The 22,898-nt window shown below is 35.1% G+C and overlaps 1 protein-coding gene across 2 annotated transcripts in view; it reads right to left on the reverse strand.

Moving 5' to 3' along the window:
• Positions 1-12,098: 12,098 nt before the first annotated feature.
• The window catches only part of LOC132268891 (peptidyl-prolyl cis-trans isomerase FKBP13, chloroplastic-like), a 51,609-nt gene continuing 40,809 nt past the window's right edge, over positions 12,099-22,898 (reverse strand). For both annotated transcript variants that reach the window (XM_059769794.1, XM_059769803.1), the window contains 2 exons: positions 12,444-12,512; positions 12,099-12,360 (listed from right to left, as the gene is read on the reverse strand). In XM_059769794.1, coding sequence (XP_059625777.1) covers positions 12,296-12,360; positions 12,444-12,512 — 134 coding nt within the window. In that variant the 3' untranslated portion in view covers positions 12,099-12,295. The remainder of the gene's footprint in view (positions 12,361-12,443; positions 12,513-22,898) is intronic.

Consider the following 22,898-nt stretch of genomic DNA (forward strand, 5'->3'; position numbering starts at 1 on the left):
CTGGGGGTGCCCAGTGGCACTTTCGTAAATATGGCGAAAAGTGAAACTTGGGGTTTTGACTCGGGATCTTTATGGGAGGTACCTTGAGTCCATAGAAGCTGGTTGGCGCAGACGGCACTTAATTTGGATGTCGGGAAAGGCTTGAAAGGCCATTACGACTCCTCAAGCATGGGTGATGTTTACTTCCGTCAGAGTGCTGGATTTCCTTAAGACTATACTAGGGGGGGTCTGTTGAGCACATCAGTTGGGCTATGGCATGGCTTGCTTAGAGGGCTTAGCCAACGTGCATGGGCACGTGTTGCACCACTCCAAGATGGTTGCACAAGTGGGGAGCATCCAAGATATTGAAGGGCAAACAAGTGGGCACCGACACGCGCGCTGGTGTGCAGCGGCGCGCGTGCGGGCGTGCAGGTGGACGCGCGGGTAGGCGTCCAACCTAGTGTGCACGAGCGTCTAGCTCGGCGTGCACACAGGCGTCCAGGTGGGTGTACAGCCACGGGCGTATGAGGGTTCAAACATGGCGCGCGAAGAAGGGCACTAGTGTGTGCGCCGGTGTGCACTTTAGTGTGCACCCGAGCTTGCGCACGGGCGTGCATGGCTTGGCACGCCATGCACTCAGAGACATATATATGTGGGTGTAAATTGGTGGACTTGGCTTGGGCTAGGTTCACAAGGTTGACTCAGATGTGGCTAGAGCATGGACAACACAAAGTCATGGCTTGCGGTTACAAGAGGTGGTGGCTTAGTGGGCTCGGTCGGTTGGGGGAAGTTACTAGCACTTCCCACTTATCATGGGAAGTGGGGGAGTGCTGAGTAACCTCCCAAACATGTGGCACAATTCTAAGAGGACCAACACACAGGCGGTTAAGGGTGGTTTCCTCCACTATGCAGAATGTAACTTCTTGTGGTTATGTGGCATGAGCAGAACATGCCAACAAGTCTAGCAGTTGGGCTTGTCAACTGCATTATAGTGCTGGCACATTTAGAGGGTGCCAGCACGACCCTAGGTGGATGGGGGTGTCATCCATCATCTTAGTGGGCAGTTATGGGCGGTTTTGAGAGTGGCCTATATAATGCTAAGGTGGGCTTTGTAGAGGGACAGAGAAGAGGGTGTGAGCCTTGGTTGTTCCTTGTACGAACTCATGTTCCTTTGTAATATGTTTAATATGAGCAAAGGTTGGGGCTTGTCCCTGTAAACTGTGTGTGCCTTCTTTACATTTCTATACTGTGTGTATTGTGTTGTTGTGTTGGCTGAGACTTGGTGGCCCCAAGTGCCATTGCAGAGGCAAAAATTCGTGGTGTAATTTAGCCCTGTGACACTTTGTATGTTGTATGTTGTTTGTTTGTTACATGTTATTAAGGTTGGATAATGATTTTAAAGACTAATATAGTTTGAACGTAATGAAGGGCCAAGACATTATTTATTATTGCCTAATTAAGAGAAATTATTGTATCATTTACATTAATTATAATTTGTATCATAAACAAAAATTAAATAAAATTGACATATTTCAATTAAAATTGACCGAGAGTTTATAGTATTTTAGTATATGAAAATATCTCATCATCTAACAGAGTTTACATTAATCTAACAGAGTTTACATGTAGTCCAAACATTGAATTAGTGGTACCTAAATGTGCACATAATCTCCTCTCTCGACCTAATATGAATGGGTGATTTATCATAGAAGCGGATACTTGTAAAATTTTCTTATTTTTCTCTTTCTCTTTTTAAATTTCATTAATTTCTTTAAAAAAATAAAATTTTCTTACTTAAAATTTCATTAATTTCCTTAAAAAAAATATATGAATGGGTGATTTTTCTTATTTTATTTTTCTATTTTAGTTTTTAAAATATTTCTTATTTTTCTCTTTCTCTTTTTAAATTTCATTAATTTCCTTAAAAAAAAAAATTTCTTACTTAAAATTTCATTAATTTCCTTAAAAAAATATATGAATGGGTGATTTTTCTTATTTTATTTTTCTATTTTAGTTTTTAAAACTTTTCTTATTTTTCTCTTTCACTTTTTAAATTTCATTAATTTCCTTAAAAAAATAAAATTTTCTTACTTAAAATTTCATTAATTTCCTTAAAAAAATATAGAACCGAACACTTGTATGGCTTATAATAACCCTCAATACCAAACTGTATGATGTTGATTACCTACTTTATTTATTCTTGTATATGGAAAAGAAAGGGTAAACATGTCATTTGAATAGTCAAACTAAAGTCAAATGAGAGTAAATATGTAATTTTAATCATTAAAGAAACAATTTAGTGGGTCAAACCAAAGTCAAAGGGTTAGAATGTCTTTTTACATGTAAAAAGTGGTCTGACACACCTGCCAACTAACTTTTGGAGTGTGAGTGAAAAACGGAGCAAATGTTTACAATGTAAGTGATAGTTATTTTCGAAAGATGTTTTAGACTGATATTTGGCCAAACTTTAGGGGGTGTTAGTGAAATTATCCCTAAAAAGAAATGTTAAGCACTCATTTTGGGCTAGTTAAATTAGGCAATAGATTGGCCACTCATTCAGCCTTATAGAGTCAAAAGTAAGTTGATACACTTTTCTAATCTTTCCGTTGCTGCTATTAAAATACCAAATAGCCCCTGTGCCGCCAGCTGTTGCTCTTCATTTTCAACTTCTATTTGAAGCCGTTTGATCTGAAGCCACCAAATTAAATCCCTTGGATCATTGTAAGGAGGAGTTGTTTCCTTAGCAACTACCAATGAAAACTTTTATAGCAAAGCACTATTCAACACTATATTTTATAATTTCTTTTACATCCACGACCAATTGAGCCGTTTGAACTATTTCGTCTTTAATTTAAATTTCTCTCCAATAGTTCTTAACGTGTGACCTGCACGAGAAATGACCAGTACGTCCTTGATAGGACTATTAGTGTAAACCTGCTATATATGATTGAATAACATTGTGCACAATTAAATGTATTAAGAATACAAAGCAAATATATCATCTCCATACACACTTGAATTGACATTAAATTCAACACCTTCAATGGTTTGTTGTCATTAAAATATCTCGTTTACCTTAGGCTAAAAAGCTTTGGGTCAACACAATCTATTAATTGAATGATACATTATATTTTATTTTTACATAAAACTTGTCTCTATGTGATGAATCAAGATCTATGTATGAAAATCCCTCAGAAAGTTTTTAAAACTTACACGTTTCCCATTAGTGGTATCAGAGCATGGTTTGATTCATTACTAGAGATCATGTTTTTTTTAATTTTAATTTTTTATTTATCAAAATCATCATTCATGGATCCAAATTATATATGCATATATATATATATATATATATATATATATATATATATTGATGTATGATTTAATATATTGATATATATTGATACATGATGATGTATGTATAATTGTGAATAAATGATGATATATATTTGGGCCATGGATGACTCTTATAGGTTAATTAAATATAATTTTATCTTTAAATGAATGTAATTAAAGCTTTGTTTTAGCTATTTGAAAGTTTAATGATATAATTTAATTTTTTTCATTGTATTTCAAATTGTAAAATTTATTTAAAGCCATGTAATCTTCATCAAAGGATGCTATGAAGCTTTAAAAAGGTCCAAAAGGGTTAAATTAGGCTTCAACAATTTTCTAGAATTTTTTCGGAATTTTTCTGGAGTTTTTTGGGCTTAATTTAATTTTCTGGAATTTTTATTTAATTTTCTGCAATTTTCGGCGATTTTTCGGCGACCGGAGCATCGCTTGTGGCGCCAGAGGAAGACAAGGGATCTGGTGCGGCGCGGTACATAAGCCTACTGTGCACCCGGATCCTCAGTCGCTGGATCAAATCAAGAACAGGAGGTTAGATCCGGTGCAGTGCACCCACATGAAGACTTGGTGCATGGGATCACGCATCGGATTTGGCTGACGTGTCTTCCAGGCTCTTGCAAACGCGTGCCTGCACGTGCCATGTGCTGCAGCGCCCCTTAGGTGCGTGCCAGCGTGTGGAGGCACGTGCCACGCGCTGCTGCACCCCCTAAGCGCGTGCCAGCGTGTGGGGTCCTCCGGGCGCGTTCTAAGGGCTGTTTTACTTCTTCTATCGCGTACCAGCTCCTTACACTTGTTTTTAAGCCGTTGGTGGATGGCTGTACAATAAGAATAGTATTTAAATGTTAAAAGCTGATTTCATTGGCCATTTTATTTGCTTTTGTCTGTAGTTTAATTATTTATGTGATGCATGGAATAATTAATTACTGATTATTATTGTTCGTGCATTGGATCCATGATTTTTTTATCTAAATGACTTGTTTTATACTAATTAAATTATGAAAATTAATTGGATTTGATTACTAATTAATTAGAGGGCACTTATTGGGAAACGAAAAATTATTTTTTGTAAATTTTTTTAAAGTGCGCCTCAAATTAAATATTAGTGAATCATTTAAAAATCCAAATATTTTCTAAATTTAATTAGATTAAAATCAAGGCGTTTTGCATGCATTAAATCATGAATTGAAAACCCTAATTATAAATAATTAAAATTTGAGTGGGGGAGGGGATTTTTATAATTACCCCATGGCCTTCGTTATTATAACCATTGTAATTAGATTTTCAAAAATAAGGCTCTACGCATGATTGAAGAGTCTAAGATTACAAGAATGGTTGTCTTATGAAAATAAAAATATTAAATGTTCATTGTAATTAAATCTTTAAAAAATAAGGCCTTACACATAATTTAAAGAATCTAGATTATAATGACAAGATATTTAATGTTTTATTTTTTGTTGGAGTATTAATAACGTTATACACTTAATCTAAAATCAATAGTGTTAGCTCCCCAACGGAGTGGTCTACACTAGGTGATTTTAGAAAGGCTAAACATAATCGGGAATCATTTCATATATATAGACAAAGCATTGTCATAAGAGATATGGAAATGATGGGATTTGTCCGCCAATAAGAATAATGAACTTCGTCAACTGAACAAGTTATTGGCGTATTGGTTATCCGATTTTTCATGCAAAGTGGCCAAGGGACCCACATATTATTATTTTAATGGAAGTGCTCGTCTAATAGCAAATGAATCTCAACAATAGTAATAATGAACTTCTCTATCAGGATAAATTATTGACATATTAATTGTGTGATTTATTATGCTACGAAGTTGAGGGACCCACATTAATTAAAAGGGATTGTTCACTAATAGTGATAATGAACTCTTATTCTATTGAGATTTATTATAGTATGTGGTTGACAAACTCATTTTAATTTTAAATATGCATGATAGTATTAAATAATTCACCTTGCTTATTGTATGAATGCATTTATATTCAGATTAATTATGTCTAATCTATTTAATCTGCTTACTAACATATTCAATGCAATTGGACCTCTTTTAATACGGACTAGAAAAGTAACTTATATATTTTATTCACAACGTAAGGATACAAAATGTATTTATTACTCTTATACCTAATCTTTTTACTTTAAGATACCCAATTTGACATTAATGCTTTTAATAAGTGAAATAAGGCAAATGATATAACTTGGTCCAATATTTTAGAGTTTATCTCGAATACGCTCCAAAGCTAATATTTGCATTATTTTATTTTCATCAAGCATCATGTTAAATGTCAATGAGATGTTTTGGTGAGATTAGATATAGTGTATGCCTTAGTACTGTGTCAGACTTGAATATCATTGAGATAGCCTAAGGAACTCCAGTAAAAGATCATATTTTGAAAATGAATGTTTATTATTTAAAAATTAACTGGAGGTCAATAAGGCTGATTTGGGTGGTAAGTTTCAAGTTGACATGATTATTGCCTTATTACCAAACTTGTTTGGCTCTTTTAGAGTGAACTAAATAAGGAACCAGTTTGAGTTCATACTCGCTAATATTTTTATAGAGTTGGTAACATATGAAGGGATAATAAAAAATATAGGCGTTCCTATTAATCTAACCTAGTCTATATCATCTTCTTCTAGGCTTAAATGGACAGGCAAAGGAAAAGAAGAAGGATTACAATAGGACTAGGCTAACACAAAGTATGGGGATCTAAAAGATTAAAAGAAATAAGGTAGTGTATGTTGAGGGCAAAGGAAATTGTTTCTTTTGCGGCCAATTAAAACACTTAAGGAATAAATTGTCTGAGCAACTACGTGGCATAGAAAATATATATTTAATCATTGAGCCATGTTATGTGGTTACATCTATTAATTCTTGATGGATAGATTTTGGAGCCACTAAGCATATTTGCAATTCATTGCAAAGATTTCAGGAATCCAAAAGTCTTAATAATATGGATTTATATTTGTCTTTTGACTGGATGCCAAGGTTGTAGCTAAGTCCGTGGGAGTATTACATTTAAAATTAGAGAGTATGGGGATATTAATATTAAATAACTATCTTTATGCACACATGGTAGATGCAATCTTATTCTTGTTTCACTTTTGGCTTAAAAAAATTGTACTGTTACTTTTGGTAAAACTGCTTTTATAAAATTAAATAGATGTGTGATTGCTTCTGGTGCATTGAAGATGGTTAATATACTATAATCATAAGTTCTTAATATTTGCATGATGTAGAAACTAATGTTGCATTTTCTGGATTGAATGTTAAGAGAAAATTTGTTATTCCTGACTCATTGTATATTTAGTGTCTATTATTGGGTTATAATCAGTCAAAATAAGATTCAAAGATTGGTCAAAGAAGGTTTATTACCTAGTGAGGCAGGGGAGCCTAAACCAATTTGTGAATCCTGTATTAAATGATAAATAACCTTAAGGGCTTTAATTAGCCAAATGAAATAGACATAAAGAACAATTGGAGTCGGTACACACTCACACGTGTGGTCTTATGAACATCCAAGCATGATTACTCACGTTTTGGATAAATTTACCTGATGCAATACAAGTCTTAAACTTTTGGTATATTCAGAAAGTGTCAAGAGTGATGTGCAGCACAGATTAGGTAAACTTATCAAAACACTTCGATCTGATCGTGGATATGAGTATTTATTGGGATAGTACAAAGACTATATGGTCAATGAGGGTGTAGTGTACCAGTTTTTTCGCAATTGACGCTCAATGAATTGAGGTGTCAAATAGGAATAACAGAATTCTGCTTAACATGGTTAGATCTATGATCAGGTATGCTTCATTATCTTTTATGAATTGTATTCCATCTTAGTCTGTCTCAAGGATATCTTTTGAGGTGTGTTTTTTTTTTTTAATACTAAATCTTAGTTTGAAACACATGCACATATGGGGTAGTCTTGCATATGTGTACTTGATATGGACAAGTAAGTTGGAAGCAGATCATATGCATGATAGATTTGATAGCTACTCTAAAGGCACTAGGATGGATTATTTTATGATCTCAATGATAAAAGTTGATTGTTTATACTCACTGTTTATCTAAAGGAGGATCAAATTATTAATTTTTATACTTAGTGGCATAATGTTAGAGAATTTGGTATGAGTACCAGTTGTACCACATATGAACACACTTATTAAAGAGATTAAGAATTATATATGAATTCCTTATTGATGCATCGGCATCATCTAGTACACAGATTCCTGCATCGGTACATTGATGTAGTGGGAGGATTATCATCCAATCCGACAGAATAATGTTTTTAGGTGAGATATTTATGGACATCCCTATTAAACATGAGTTGGACCCAATAAGTTACACGGAAGCGTGAACCGATATGGATACAGATCGTTTTGGTAAGTTGCTATGAAATCAGAGTTGGAATCTATGTGTTCTAATAAAATCTAAGATCTTGTAGAACTTTCTAGTAGGGTGATACCTATGGAAGATAAGTTAATCTACAAAAAGATATCAGAAGATTTCTTAGTGAATGAACCATGTGTGTACATGGTAATGTTATTAAACCAGAAGTTTTGTCATCAGTAAAGAGGTAGTTGTTCAATTATTTTGAAATGAAGGATCTTCAAGATGTAAGCTATGTACCTAGGATCAAGTTTTTGCAAGATCAGGTTAAAAGAAAAATAGGCTTATCTTAATAATCCTAAATTGATAAAGTTTTGACCAGGTTTGGTATGAAAAACTCAAAGAATGAATTCTTGCTTTATTGACATGGATTACTCTCTTTAATAAGTAGTTTTCCAAGACTAGCAGAAGAGATTGAGCAAATGAGACTGGAATAATATGCTTCGGGATGTGGGAGTATCATTTATGCCATGGTTTATTCCAGACAGGACATCCGCTACATTGTAGGGATAGTTGGTAGATATCAGTCCAATCCCGAACTTGATAACTAGTCTGTTGTAAAAAATATTATAAAGTACTTTAGGAGAACCAATGATCTCATACTCATTTATGGATGTGATGATGTGGTCCCAGTCGGGTATGCTAGTTCTAATTTTTAATCAGTTGTAGATACTATAAGGTCCATAACTTAGTGTCTGTTCACTCAATGGAAGGAAATCAATTGGTAGATTGTTAAGCAGATTTCAACTGCTGACTGAAACCTGAAGGTGGAGTACATTGCAGCCTTAAAGGCAGCAAATGAAGCCTTTTGGTTTGATCTAACTGATTTAGAGGTTGTGGAGCATACTAGCCTACCTAACGAGCTATATTACGACAATAGTGCAGAACTAGTCTAAACCAATGATCCAAGGCTCCATAGAGGAACAAGGTACATTGATAGGAAGTATCATGTCTTACATGATATTGTCCGGTAAGAAAATGTACTAATGGTTAGAACATTGCATTGGAACATAACTTTATTGATTCATTAACAAAGGTGTCATTGATCAATAGTTTTGATCGTCACCTGGATAACATTAGAGTTAGATGCCATTAGAATTAGCTATGAGGGCAAGTGAGAGCTGTTGGGATTTATATTCCCTGGCATAGCAAATTCCTATTTGAATTAAAGTGACATATGTTCCTAACATATCTAAAATATTTATGCTTTATATAATTAGTGAATTCAATGTATTATGTTTCGATTCATTATGGAATTGATAGTGTCCACTTGATTACAAGAGATATTTATATATGTATGTGATGACGATCAATACATGAATATAAATAGTAATCATAAATATTTCATAGTCCGCGTTAGGTTGAGATATATTGCGAGAGCCGTCGTATGCAATTGCTCCCTATCACCATCATGACATTTGACTCTTAAGCATGAGAAAAATATAGACTCTTTTATTAATTAGTAATTACTTTGATTTGTTCGGCGGAATCTTCGGAATCCTTAGACCGGCACTTTAGGTAATCATGTAATTAATAATTAGAGGGTTATATTTTCAACATTTGCATCATTGCTACTTGTATTTATTTTGTATTAATTATGGTTGATCACAAAGTAAATTCGAAGGCATTCGTGTGTTTTTAGACAAAATGATTTATTATATATTTATTTATTTAAATTATTATTTTTGTCAAATAAATGTTTTATTGTGATAAAGTCAGATATAATCAAAGGTACCAAAATAAATATATTAATTAAGTAGTCGAATTGATGGCTTTATTTTTTCGATAACTAATTATGCATAGAGGGGTCAAAGTGCAACATTGACTTAGATGTTATTTATTATTTAATTAGAGTTCAATTAATTTCTTTTAGTGGAGAAGAAATTAATTTATGAATTAATTGAACTGGGTCTATGGATAAGACCAATTATTAATTCATTGTAACCAAGAAAATAATAAGCCCAAAGTATTTTCACTTATAACCCAGCTTGATGTTGGAATCCTATTAAATTTGAGATATGTGAATTAGAGATTGAGAAGGATTTATTGTTTTCTTTCCTTATCTTTATATTGCCTATATATACATGGTCCATGTATATTTTACGGGAGACTTTTGGAAAAAAAGGAATATATTTTATCTCTTTATAATTTTAGGGTTAGTTTTCTCATCTAATGAAGGCTCCCACAAGCCTAGTTTTCCAAAGTTATTAATGGAGACTTATGGGTAATTCCTAAAGGCGAGACCATTACCAAGAAGATGGAGATCCAAGGAGAAGGTATCTTGCTAAGGGATTTATAATAAGTGAGAACATTCACTTTAGATGAAAGATTTAAAGGTTTACTCAAACCTTTGATGTAAATATTTAATCTATTAATTGAATCATACTTCATAGTTTATTTTTGCATAAAACTTGTTTCTATGTGATGAATCAAGATCTATGTATGAAAATCTCTCAGAAAGTTTTTAAAACTTGCATGATCATAGTTTCCTCCGTCGAATTGAGTTTACAGTCACCTTCCCCAACTGTGTTTGACAAATTTAATTCCAAGCACGCTTGAAGGGCAACACGCAACACCAAACCTTCTGTAACTGTGGCTGATGGTGTATGGGAGAAAGAAATAGAGGCAATTCTCAACAAAATACCTTCATGATTACATAGAACAAGCGCCCCCCTGCATTCGAGTGATCTCCCATTAAAAGAAGCATCGACATTCAGCTTATAAAACCCAGTTGGAGGAGGGTACCATAAAGACCTATGGTTGAGACTGGGAGAAGGCTGTGACCGCATTAACTGGTGTTGACGACGAATCTCTTGGCCCTAAAAAAAATCCTGAATCGTACTGCCTGCTATATCTTTAGGCTCCATCTTTTTCTGATTAAACTCCCCATTGTTTCAACTCTTCTATATATGCCAACAGATATAGAAAGCCAAACCCGCACAATAGGGAAAACAATTCATTTCCTTCTAATCATCAACAAGAGAAGCCCAACGTCTAGGCCAACGCATTAGGAGTGAAACAGCAAAATCTAGCCTTAAAGGACACATTTTCCATACTCCTTAGGATTCAGGACACATACATAACATGTGGTCAACATTCTCGTCGGTTAGGCCACATCTTTTGCACACAGAGTAGTCAATGATACGCTTCAACTTCAAATCAACATTAACATGGATCTTTTCATGCAAACTTTGCCACAAGAAGAACTACACCTTCCTAGAAGAATGAACCGTCCAAACATTTTTCCATCCCTTCCTAAGTTGTTGAAGGTAGCTGCATTGTGAGTTTTGTGGAGGGCCAAATGACTGGGAGTGAAAAATACCTTTAAGATAAGAGAGGGCTAAGAAGTATGCACTATTTACTGAGAACTTTCCTTTCTTTGACCAACTCTAGACCTTCATATCTTTCCCCTTCGCACTACTCACTGGTAGTTGCAAAATCTTCAATTTGTCCCTAGTGTTTAAATTTGCATTAATAATATCCACCTTCTAAAAATTATTACAGTCGTCAATAAAATCAGCCACCAACCGAAGACGTCCCCGATTCCTCTTTGATAAAACCCTGCAATTTGATTTTCCTGGAAGCCACGGGTTAGTCCAAATGTTAATTGACTGCCCATCCCCTATTCGCCATTTTAGTCCCAATTTAACAATTACTTTTGCAGAATTTAGGCTTTTCCACATCCACGAGGCTCCCTTCTTGCAATCAGATTCCAAAAATGAAGAATTTCGGAAGTATTTTTGCCTTGACATTTGAACAAGTAAAGAGTTATCCGCCGTTTCTAAGCGCCAAGCGATCTAATTTCAGTAATGGATCAGTTATTACTTTAGCGGCGGCGGTGGCGGTGGTGGTTGGCCAGTAGGTGAATATAATATATAAAGAGAAAGTGGGTAGAGAATGAGAGAGATGAGCTAAATGAAGGGTAATATGAGAATTTTAATTTATTCATGACATCAGTAAATTCCATTGTTGACTCGCATCGACTGTTAAAAAAGGAGGTATGTCTAACAATGTTTCATTTTTAGGGGAAGTTCGTGTAATTTTGTAAACCATAAGTGAAATCCATGTAATTATGACAAACTATAAGAAAAGATCATGTAATTTATCCTTTGATTTTCAAGTTACTCTAGATCAATTTACTTTTATCTTTTTTCATCTTAAAAATGGAAAGAACAAATTGTTACACAAAAATCATGGAGTTATAAATAATGTTTTTTCTATGGACATTAAAAATCAAAGAGGCCTCTTTTAAATTTTTTGCATGGAAGATGATAATAACATACCACTTTAACTAAAGATTTGGTGGTAAAACAATAGATATACGACCTCCACAATTACAAAACCTTCATCCGCTTCAAGGTGATCAGAATAATCACTGCCTTTTAACTTATTTTTATTTTATAATAAAATATTTACTACAATGTGAGACGAGCAGAAATATTGAGAACAAGCGTGGACTCTGTTTCTTTTTAAGAACAAATAATAATAATAATAATAATTCTTCGAATATACATTATATGACTCTTCGGTGGACCTTAGGAATGTGAGATCTCCTTTTCACGCCTTGCCAATGAAATCCACATCAAACAACAGAACTGAATCAGGAGGAATAATACATGACCCTGCAACGTTAAATTGTTAAAGAATCAAGATTGATACCAGTACCAGATTGATTAGCAAAGTTGATTATGATAAGATATCTCACCTCCTTTACATCCAGCTCCTCTCATGCCATATCCGAGTTCTGGAGGAAGCTTTAGTGTGCGTTTCCCCCCTAAATTAAATAAAGACAAAATATTGTCAGTGCTTGGCTTTGTTATAAAGTAATGTTATACATATATAATAAATTCACAAATTTTTATATGTCTAGTCGGAGATTTTTTTTTTTTTTCAACAGCAAGAACAAGGAATTTTATTGCCAAAATCAACAAGCATCAATACTACATTTAGCAATCAGCCCAACTGGGAAATTATCTTCCCACAATTTATCACCTTTCTCCTCAATAGCTTGACTATATTAAATTTTTTCTTCATTTGTAGTCTGTTGATCTAGTTTCTGTACCTAGAGGAAGATGCATCTTGCTTCATCGCTTTAACCACTGCTTTGGTATCCGATTCCAAGATCACATCCCGTGAACTCCACTGGTGCACCAAGGATAGAACTTTCCTGATAGCCAGTGCTTTGGCTACTGTGGGGTTTGAAACACAGTTGAACTAGCATAAAGCAGCCTTAACCAACTTTCCCTACAGTCCCTAAACACCATACCATCAGCTGCCAGTTTTTAGAACACTAACTCGAGGTTTACTCCACTTAACCAAATACTGGACGAGCCATCCATCTCCTTTTTTGGACCTCAATAATGCCAAAATAACTTCCATATACTCCATGCACTGAACAGCAAAGAATTAGCAATATCAACGCTTCACACATCTGCTTTGAAACACCCACACATTTCTGGCCTTCCAAATTTGCCAGTTGTACGTGCAAAAATTTTGACACTTTAGAATGAAAGACAATATTCAAAGAGAATTGCTTAATGATTGTGTAAGTGTTAAAGGTTCCGGAGCTGATTGTGTTAACTGCACTCAGCTTTCTCAACTTGTGGACTTGTCTGAGCCTTGACCTGTATGTCTATTCTGTTTCTTCCTCTTCCTCGGGTTTTCCATGTATAGCATGAATTACTCGTATGGGATTTGCTTCTGCAGTTGCTTTCTTGTTGCCTGCTCCCACCTCCCCTGGCCTTGTTTGCTCCTTGGGCTGGACGTACTCGGCTAGGTCTCCTTTAGCAATCATGGACTCCACTTGTTGTCTAAGAGTCCTACAATCATTAGTAGTGTGACCATAATCTCTATGAAAAGCACAATGCTTACTCTTGTCCCTCTGCTCGAGAGGTTGCTTGATTGGAGGGGGAATCGGGAACTTGGATTTATTCTCCTAGAAGAGCCTGGCTAGAGTTGTTTTTATGGGAGTGACCCTTTCCTCGGTTTTTTGCCTCTTCTCTGCAGCTGAGAAGACCGAATTTGAAGGATTCCTCGAACTCTTGGTGCCGAAGCTTTTCTCTTTTGACTTACTCTCAACCGAAATCAAGGTTGAGTGGTGGCTTCGGTTTGCTTCGTTCTCTTCAAGCCTTATGTAACTCTGTGCTCGGGCATTGAGTGTAGGCATATCCGGTGGAGAGTACTTAATCAGGGATGTATGGAACTTGGTACCTTGGGTCATAGCAATTTTGAAAGCTTCCACGGCTGTTGGCTGTTGGCAATCAGGGATCCCTGCTACTTCCATATTGAACCGGGTGTTGAAGGTTTGCAACTCCTCTCCTTTCATCTGCCGCAAGGCAAAAAGACCGGATATAGTCTTCTTCTATTTTTTGTTATTGCAGTACTGGGCAAGAACACAACACAAAGCTCCTCGAAACTTGAAATTGACTTGTGGGGTCTATTTCTAAACCTTTCTAAGGCAACTCCTGCTAGACTTGTTGGGAAGGCTTTACATATGAGGCGGTTGTTGTGTGTGTGCATGGCCATCTTTTGAGCATAGCGAGCAAGGTGGTGAGTCGGATCTCCAGTTCATCAAACGGGGTGAAGTCTTGAAGGTAAGCAATCTGAACTTTTCTGGGATATCCATTAACTTGATGTCGTCTGTGAATGGGGTCTTGATTATTGATGTTGTGAATTCTCTTGCATCTCCTCCGGGAAGCACATGTCTTCATAAGCTGCACCCAACCATTAGCAAAACCAATGCATCCCATGACCTTCAACAAACACATTTATTCCACCCAATCATAAGCTATGCTAATATCTAGGGGTGGCAATTCATGTTTGCGGGTTGTGTTCGTATCGTGTTAAGACATGAGTATTATGTTATATAGGTCAACACAACACGACACGATTATTATCTGTGTCAAGAAACCTTGACATAAACACAACACGCTTATTACATGGGTTAACACGACAAAACCCACTTAACTTATTTAATAAATGCGACAAGACACGTATCAGTTCCCCTTCACGTAATGGTCAAAGATGGTCAGAGATGACATCATCAAAAAAGTTATTTATAATTCCCAATTGGCCATCTAATTTTATTTAACAGTTTGCCCCCTCATTATTTAAAGGTAAATTATACGGACCTCCCCTATGATTTGCCATAATTACAGAGACCTCCCTTATGGTTTGGTAATTTACACAGACCTCCCTTAAAAATGAAACTAACCTACACGAACCTCCCCTCCTAGTGACGGACCGTCAAATGAACTAATGGACCTGTCTAATTTACTAAAATGCCCTCAATTTATTATAGTAAATGACTTATATACTCTCAATAGAAATAGAAACGGGCAAAAAATACTATTTAAAATACCATATGTTATCACTTTACCCATAGACCCATTGTTGCGTACAGTACCATCACCAACCACTTTTTCACTCCATCACCACCTCCATCATTCTCAAAATCCATTTCTTCTTTCCAGTTCAGAACTCCACCAAGACAATTAGCATCATCATGGTCATCATCAATCAAAGCATCATCATTCTCTTCCCCTCTTCCTCCAAATACCTTAAATTGTACATTTTTAGATGAAATCGTGGACTTTTTGGGTTCTTTGGGTCCATAGGTCTCCCCCTTTCTCTTATTTGGTTTTTATACAGCTCTTGGGACGCGTTTCCCTTTTGAACGCTTTCTAATATATTTTTATTTAAAAAAAAAAAAAAAACCCCTTAAATCCCAAATTCTTGAAACCTTAAGGGTCAGTTTGGTTGGATGGGTTTGAAGGGAAAGGGAAGGGAAGGGGATGGAGGGTTATAAGAAAATTGTGTTTGGGTAAAGTTAGCGGAGGGAAAGGGAAGGAGAGGGAGGGGTTTGGAGGGTTATTTATAAGCAACGTACAGTAATTTTTTAACCTTCCAAAATTGGGAGGATAAGGAAGGAAAGGGAAGGCAATGGCAGGCAATGGCATACAAAATATTTGTTAAGCCAATTTTACCCTCAAATTTGCTCTTCATATTAGGGCCTGTATTATTGGCCTGCATACACCAACTCTCGGGATTTCTCAATTGCCCAAGAGAGCCGGCTCCAGCAATTACTTGAGGCGGCTCCAAAAAAAATGTGGAGCCGGCTCTACAAAAAGGAAGAGCCGGCTCCACTCGGCACTTCTCAAAAACCCATAAGAGCCGGCTCCATGATTATGGTTGAGCCGGCTCCCTTCAAGTGTCCTATTCCCATTATATCTCGGCACTTCCTAATTTGGGGTCATTATTTGCAAGAAATTGGTGGATCTGTATGTTCGATCCACTTCATGCCTTGGGTTGTTAAGTTTTTTTTTTTTATAAATAAAGTCAGAAAGAACCTAACTTACTGTTTTATGTTGTTGATCATCATTGATTACATTTGTGATCAAACCCCTCTCACCCAAAAAAGTAAGAAGCCAAATTTAAAGATTAAATTAATGATCATTTTTTTACTTTTCTCTGTTGTTACTTACTTGAAGGAAGATCTAGTAATTGGGTTTTCTATGCGATCTGTTGATTGTTTCAGTACTTACCAATATGATTATTTCATTGACTTTATTATTGTTTTGTTGATTTTATCATCTTTTTTGTTGAAGGAAATCAAACTTTTAATAGGAAATTCATTTGTGCTCTTGAGTATGAATGTTATTTCAACTTCATTTTAGGAATAAAAGTGAGTTACATTTTATTTATTTATTTTTTATTTTTGGGTAAATTGCATTTCTTTTTCTTTGTTTTACTTCTGCCACCTAACATGACATAAAATTGGTTCCCAGAACAATTTTTCTTGAAAGGAGCCGCCTCCCATTTTGGGAGCCTGCTCTACTCATATTGGAGCCTCCTCTACTTAAAGTAGAGCCTGCTCCATTCATATTGGAGCCTCCTCCACTTTTACTTGAGCCGGCTCCTTTTATAAGATTTAGCTTACTTTGTGTCCTACAACACAAAGCAAGCAATTAAAGAAGATCTACACTAGTTTTGTCGAAGACTTTTACATTCTCCTCAATATAGTTTAAGCAACCATCATTGGGTACAAATGCAGCGATCTTCTTCCCATTCTTAATCAGCTGCACACGAGCAGATTTTCTCATGGCAGAGTTGGGTTGCTTAGCCTCAATACCACTGCATAAATTAGTTAAGTGCTGTTGAGTTTTGAAATATTGATTTGGAAAGAGAAGATGAATGTGGCATTTGCTACCAAACTGAGCCTTAGAACCGAATCTTGGGGCAAAAATATTGTTGCATATTTAAATCTAAAAATTTATCTGTTAAAATATATAAAGGGCATAATAGTAAATTTTTTATTATCCTTCCCTTTCCTTTCTTTTCCCAAACATGATTGTTATCCTTCCCTTTCTTTTCCTTCACTAATCAACCAAACACGATTGAGGATTAAACTTATCCTTCCCTTCCCTTTCCTTCCCTTTCCCTTATAACTAATGTTATCCTCCCCCTTCAAACCCATCCTACCAAACATAGCCTAAGTGTAAAACCCCTAATTTCAAAAGGATAGTCTCGGTATTATTTTAATTGTTTTAATTGCATTTTTAATTGTTTATTTGATTTCTTGGCTAATTGTTTACTTGTTTAATTGATTTAATTGTTTATGTGTTAATTGAATTATTTGTTTAAATTAAATTGTGTGCTCAAATTATGTGTATTCCCTTTCTTTGTTAAAATTAATTGTATATGATGGTCTGCATTTGTTTAGGAATTTAATTATTTTATTTTTATTTTTATTTTATTTTATTTTTATATATTTTTATTTTTTTAAGGAATTGGATATGGATAGTAGTATTGGACCAACCAATTGGGTCTCATGGACTACTTAGATAAGTGGTTTAATGGGTACGGATAATTATCCATGGATAATTATATATGTATATATAATAAATAAATAAATATATATATATATATATAAGGAAAGTCCTTTAGTAATAATCTGATGTATATTTATATATTATATATAAAAAGGAATATACATAAATTATACGTAACATATATTTTAGTTACCTTTTTAGTATTTAAATTTTATTTTATTAGTTTGACTTGGATTAGGAAAAGGAGTATGGTTATTATTTAGCCTATATATATATAACTATATGGTTGTAAAAGGGACTAAAAAATAAGTCATGTAATATATTTTAGAGAGAGAAAGAAGGAAGAAGAAGGAAGAGAAAAAGGAAAAAGGAGGTTAGGGTTTTTATCAAATCCCTAAAGGCGAGTTTTAATTCTGCTCTTCTCCTTTGATTCGTACCCTATGCATGCTAGATTAATCATATGTTCTTTAAATATATTAATTGAATCAAATTATCTGGATTAATTTAGAAATTTCAATTCGTGTTTTAATAATAGGTTTTAATTTTTTTTTCTTCTTCTGCCTACATTGTTGGTGGCCTTGGTTTTATTTTTAATTTATTTAATTATTATTTTTTTTCATGACTTATGCTAGCATGAATCAGTGGTGTATTTAAATTTAGAATTAAAGTTGTTCCAACATAAATTTTCATGACTTATGCTAGCATGAATCAGTGGTGTATTTAAATTTAGAATTAAAGTTGTTCCAACATAAAGCATGCACATGAAACGAGGAGGTCAATACAATGGTGGAAAAATAATAATAATAATAATAATAATAATAATAATAATAATTAAAGAAATTTAAAATAAAACCAAGGCCACCAACAGTGTAGGCAGAAGAAGAAAAAAAAAATTAAAACCTATTATTAAAACACGAATTGAAAATTTTAAATTAATCCAGGTAATTTGATTCAATTAATTTATTTAAAAAACCTATAATTAATCTAGCATGCATAGGGTACGAATCAAAGGAGAAGAGCAGAATTAAAACTTGCCTTTAGGAATTTGATAAAAACCCTAACCTCATTCTTCCTTTTTCTTTTCCTTCTCTCTCTCTCTAAAATATATTACGTGACTTATTTTCTAGCCCCTTTTACAACCCTATAGTTATATATTTATAGGCTAAATAATAACCATACTCCTTTTCCTAATCCAAATCAAACTAATAAAATAAAAAAAATAATAAAATTTAAATACTAAAAAGGTAACTAAAATATATGTTACGTATAATCTATGTATATTCCTTTTTATATATAATATATAAATATACATCAGATTATTAGTAAAGGACTTTCCTTATATATATATATATATATATATATATTTATTTATTTATTTATTATATATACATATACAATTACCCATGGGCAATTATCTGTATCCATTAAACTCCTTATCTAACTAGTCCATGGGACCCAATTGGTTGGTCCATTACTACTACCCATATCCAATTCCTTAAAAAAATAAAAATAAAATAAAATAAAAATAAAAATAAAATAATTAAATTCCTAAACAAATACAGACCATCACATACAATTAATTTAAACAAAGAAATCGAATACACATAATTTGAGCAGACAATTTAATTTAAACAAATAATTCAATTAACACATAAATAATTAAATCAATTAAACAAGTAAACAATTAGCCAAGATATCAAATAAACAATTAAAAATGTAATTAAAATAATCAAAATAATACCGAGACTATCCTTTTGAAATTAGGGGTATTACATTATTCCCCTTTAACAAAAGCGAATTTCGTCCTCGGAATTCGCCCTTACCTTCTTCTATAATATCTGGAAACTATGAGCGAATGACATCCCCTCGTTCCCAAGTAGACTCAGCCTCATTATGGTGACTCCACGGGACACGTATTAACGATATGACCTTATTGTGAAGAACATGATCCTTACGGTCAACAATGTGACACGATGGCTCCACATATGTTGCATCCGGTTGCAACTCAATCTCACCCACATCTATATGCTTATAACGATCCTGATCTCGCAAAAATTTCCGCAACATGGAAACATGAAAAACATTGTGGACTTGATGCAAGTGGTCCAGAAATGCCAACCGATAAGCTACAGCTCTAATCCGATCCGTAATCATGAAAGGACCAACAAAACGCGGGGACAATTTCCCTTTCTTCCCAAAGCGCATTACTCCCTTCATGGGAGACACGTTGAGTAGAACCTGATCGCCTACCTGAAACTCCAATGCACGAGTACGACGATCTGCATAACTCTTCTGTCTACTCTAGGCAGTGCGCATACGATCCCTAATAAGAGCGATCTTTTCAGAGGTGTCCTTAATGAACTCAGGACCCAAAAATCTGCTCTCACCAACCTCCATCCAACAAACAGGAGATCTACATGGTCGACCATATAATGCCTCAAACGGTGCCATACCAATAGTTTTCTAAAAGCTATTGTTATATGCGAACTCCACAAGTGGTAAATACTCCTCCCAGTGGCCCTTAAAGTCAAAGACACATGAACGAAGCATATCCACAATTATCTGATTAACCCTCTCGGTCTGTCCATTAGTCTGAGGATGATAAGCAGTGCTAAGATGCAACTCTGTACCCAAAGCCTGCTGAAAACTCTTCCAAAATCCTGACACAAAGCTTGAATCCCTATCCAATATAATAGATAACGGAATGCTATGCAACTTCACAATCTCTGTAATGTAAAGTCTCGCCAACTGTTCCGAAGTGTAATCGGTGCGAATAGGCAAGAAATGAGCTGATTTGGTCAACCTATTAACGATGACCCAAATGGAATTGTGATTCTTGAACGAATTAGGCAATCCCTCCACAAAATCTATAGAAATGCTCTTCCACTTCCACTCCGGTATATGTAATGGCTGTAGTGAACCTGGCGGTCTCTGGTGATCGATCTTGACCATCTGGCAAATACTACACTTAGAGACAAAGATAGCAATGTCCTTCTTCATACCTGCCCACCAAAACTGCCATTTCATATCCTGAAACATCTTTTCTCCTCCTGGATGAACAGAAAACTTAGAATGGTGAGTCTCAGTCATCACATCTTTCCTTAAATCATCAGCAGAAGGTACTACTAAACACCCTTTGTACCTCAAGCCTCCATCAGTCCCCATATGATAAAATGGAACCTCCCCAGAGCTATCTCTGCAACTTTATCAATGCACGGCTGATCTGTGAGTTGTGCCCTCAGTACCTTGTGAATGATAGAAGGTGTAACTACCATACAAGCCATAAAAACATCGGACAACTTATCAATTGTCTTCAAAGCATCCCACTCAGTGGCAAATAATGAAGAAAGGCTAGCATAGGGTCGGCGACTGAGCGTATCTGCCACCACATTCGCTTCCTCTAGATGGTATTGTATAGAGAAATGATAGTCTTTCACAAACTCTAACCATCGGCGCTGTCTCATATTCAGCTCCCGCTGAGTGAACAAATACTACAGACTTTTGTGATCACTAAATAATCTGAAAGACTCTCCCAACAGATAATGCCTCCAAATACGTAAGGCAAAGACCACAGCTGCCAACTCCAAATCGTGTGTTGGATAATTAAGCTCATGAGGCTTAAGCTTACGAGAACCATACGAAATTGGGCGTTCCTCCCGCATCAAAACGCACCCAAAACCTTGCAAAGAAGTATCTGTGTAGACAAGATACTCTATCCCGCTCTGTGGCGTAGACAGAACCGGTGCAGAAGTCAACTTGCTCTTTACCTTATCAAAAGCTTTCTGACAGTGTGCATCCCATACGAACCGTACACCCTTCTTAGTCAAATGAGTGAGTGGTCCCGCTATCTTCGAGAACCCCTGAATGAACCTACGATAGTATCCTGCCAATCCGAGGAAACTCTGAATCTCCGCAGGTGAAGTAGGTTGTCCCCACTCTACCACTGCTGAGACCTTGGCTGGATCTACCGCTATCCCCTTCTCTGACACTACATGACCCAGAAACTTCACTTCGCGGTGCCAAAATTCACACTTCTTGAATTTGGCATATAACTGGTATTCACGAAGCGTCTGCAACACTGTGCAAAGATGTCTAGCATGATCGTCCTCCGACTTAGAATAAATCAAAATATCATCAATGAAGACAATGACAAATTGATCTAAGTAAGCCCAAAAGACTCAATTCATTAAATCCATGAAGACTGCTGGTGCATTAGTCAATCCAAAAGGCATGACACGAAACTCATAAGAACTATATCTAGTGAGAAACATTGTCTTAGGAATCCTGCCCCCTAACCCGAAGTTAATGATATCCAGAACGCAGATCAATCTTAGAGAAATATGTAACTCCCTTCAACTGATCAAAAAGATCATCAATCCTGGGCAAAGGGTACTTGCTACGAATAGTCACCTTGTTCAACTTCCTGTAATCTATACACAGTTAAAGTGAACCATTCTTCTTCTTCACAAACAAGACTGGTGCTCCCAGGGTGAAGTACTCCTATGAATAAAACCCTGGCAAGTTTTAATTCTTCTCTTCTCTTTTGATTCATACCCTATGCATGCTAGATTAATTCTAGGTTCTTTAATAAATTAATTGGATCTAACTACATGGATTGATTTTATGTGGGTTAATAATGGGTTTGTAACGAATTTTCATGTCTTGATAAATAGATGCATATATTTTGGTTATAATGTTTCAAGGTGTGTTTATATAATGTTCAATTACTAGTGGGATAATTCTAGAACATAAATTGATTCATAGGATAATTAACAATGGTCAAAGGAAAAAAATAAAAAAAGAATTTTCGATACATCAGTTTGTGTACCTGTTGTGAGTGAAGTAAAAATTTGTGATTCTTTATAAAGTTGGCAGGCCGAATGAGGAAGCAACAATCTGTTTGGTAAGTTTGGTATTCTAGATTCTAATAATTGAATTGTAAATAAATGGGTTTGTTTCCTTTAGGAATGGTGCACGCCAAACGAGGAAAGAAAAATACTATGCAAGCCACACATGCAACTAAGTGCGGCGTCAGATTGTTGATTGTAGTTTGTAATTGAAATTTTATTTATTTTATTGCTTTGTCTTCACAAGGCACACGCCACACAAGAGGGAAAAAACAACATGTGACAAACTGTTATGTGGGTCATGAATGAATCTGTTATATAAGAAAATTTTGTTTTTGCTTTAAATAAATTTTTATGTTAATTCGATTGATTGATGGGTCTATATTAAATATTTAATTAATTTAAATAGATTCCTTAATAATTGGGTTGCATGATTTAAAGTACTCATGCTAAGTATGAAATTTAAGTTAAAAGGTTAAATTA

This window comes from Cornus florida, unplaced genomic scaffold (genome assembly GCF_030987335.1).
Source record: "Cornus florida cultivar Cherokee Brave unplaced genomic scaffold, ASM3098733v1 CherokeeBrave_3.0.0_Hap2_Chr01, whole genome shotgun sequence".
Classification (NCBI taxonomy): domain Eukaryota; kingdom Viridiplantae; phylum Streptophyta; class Magnoliopsida; order Cornales; family Cornaceae; genus Cornus; species Cornus florida.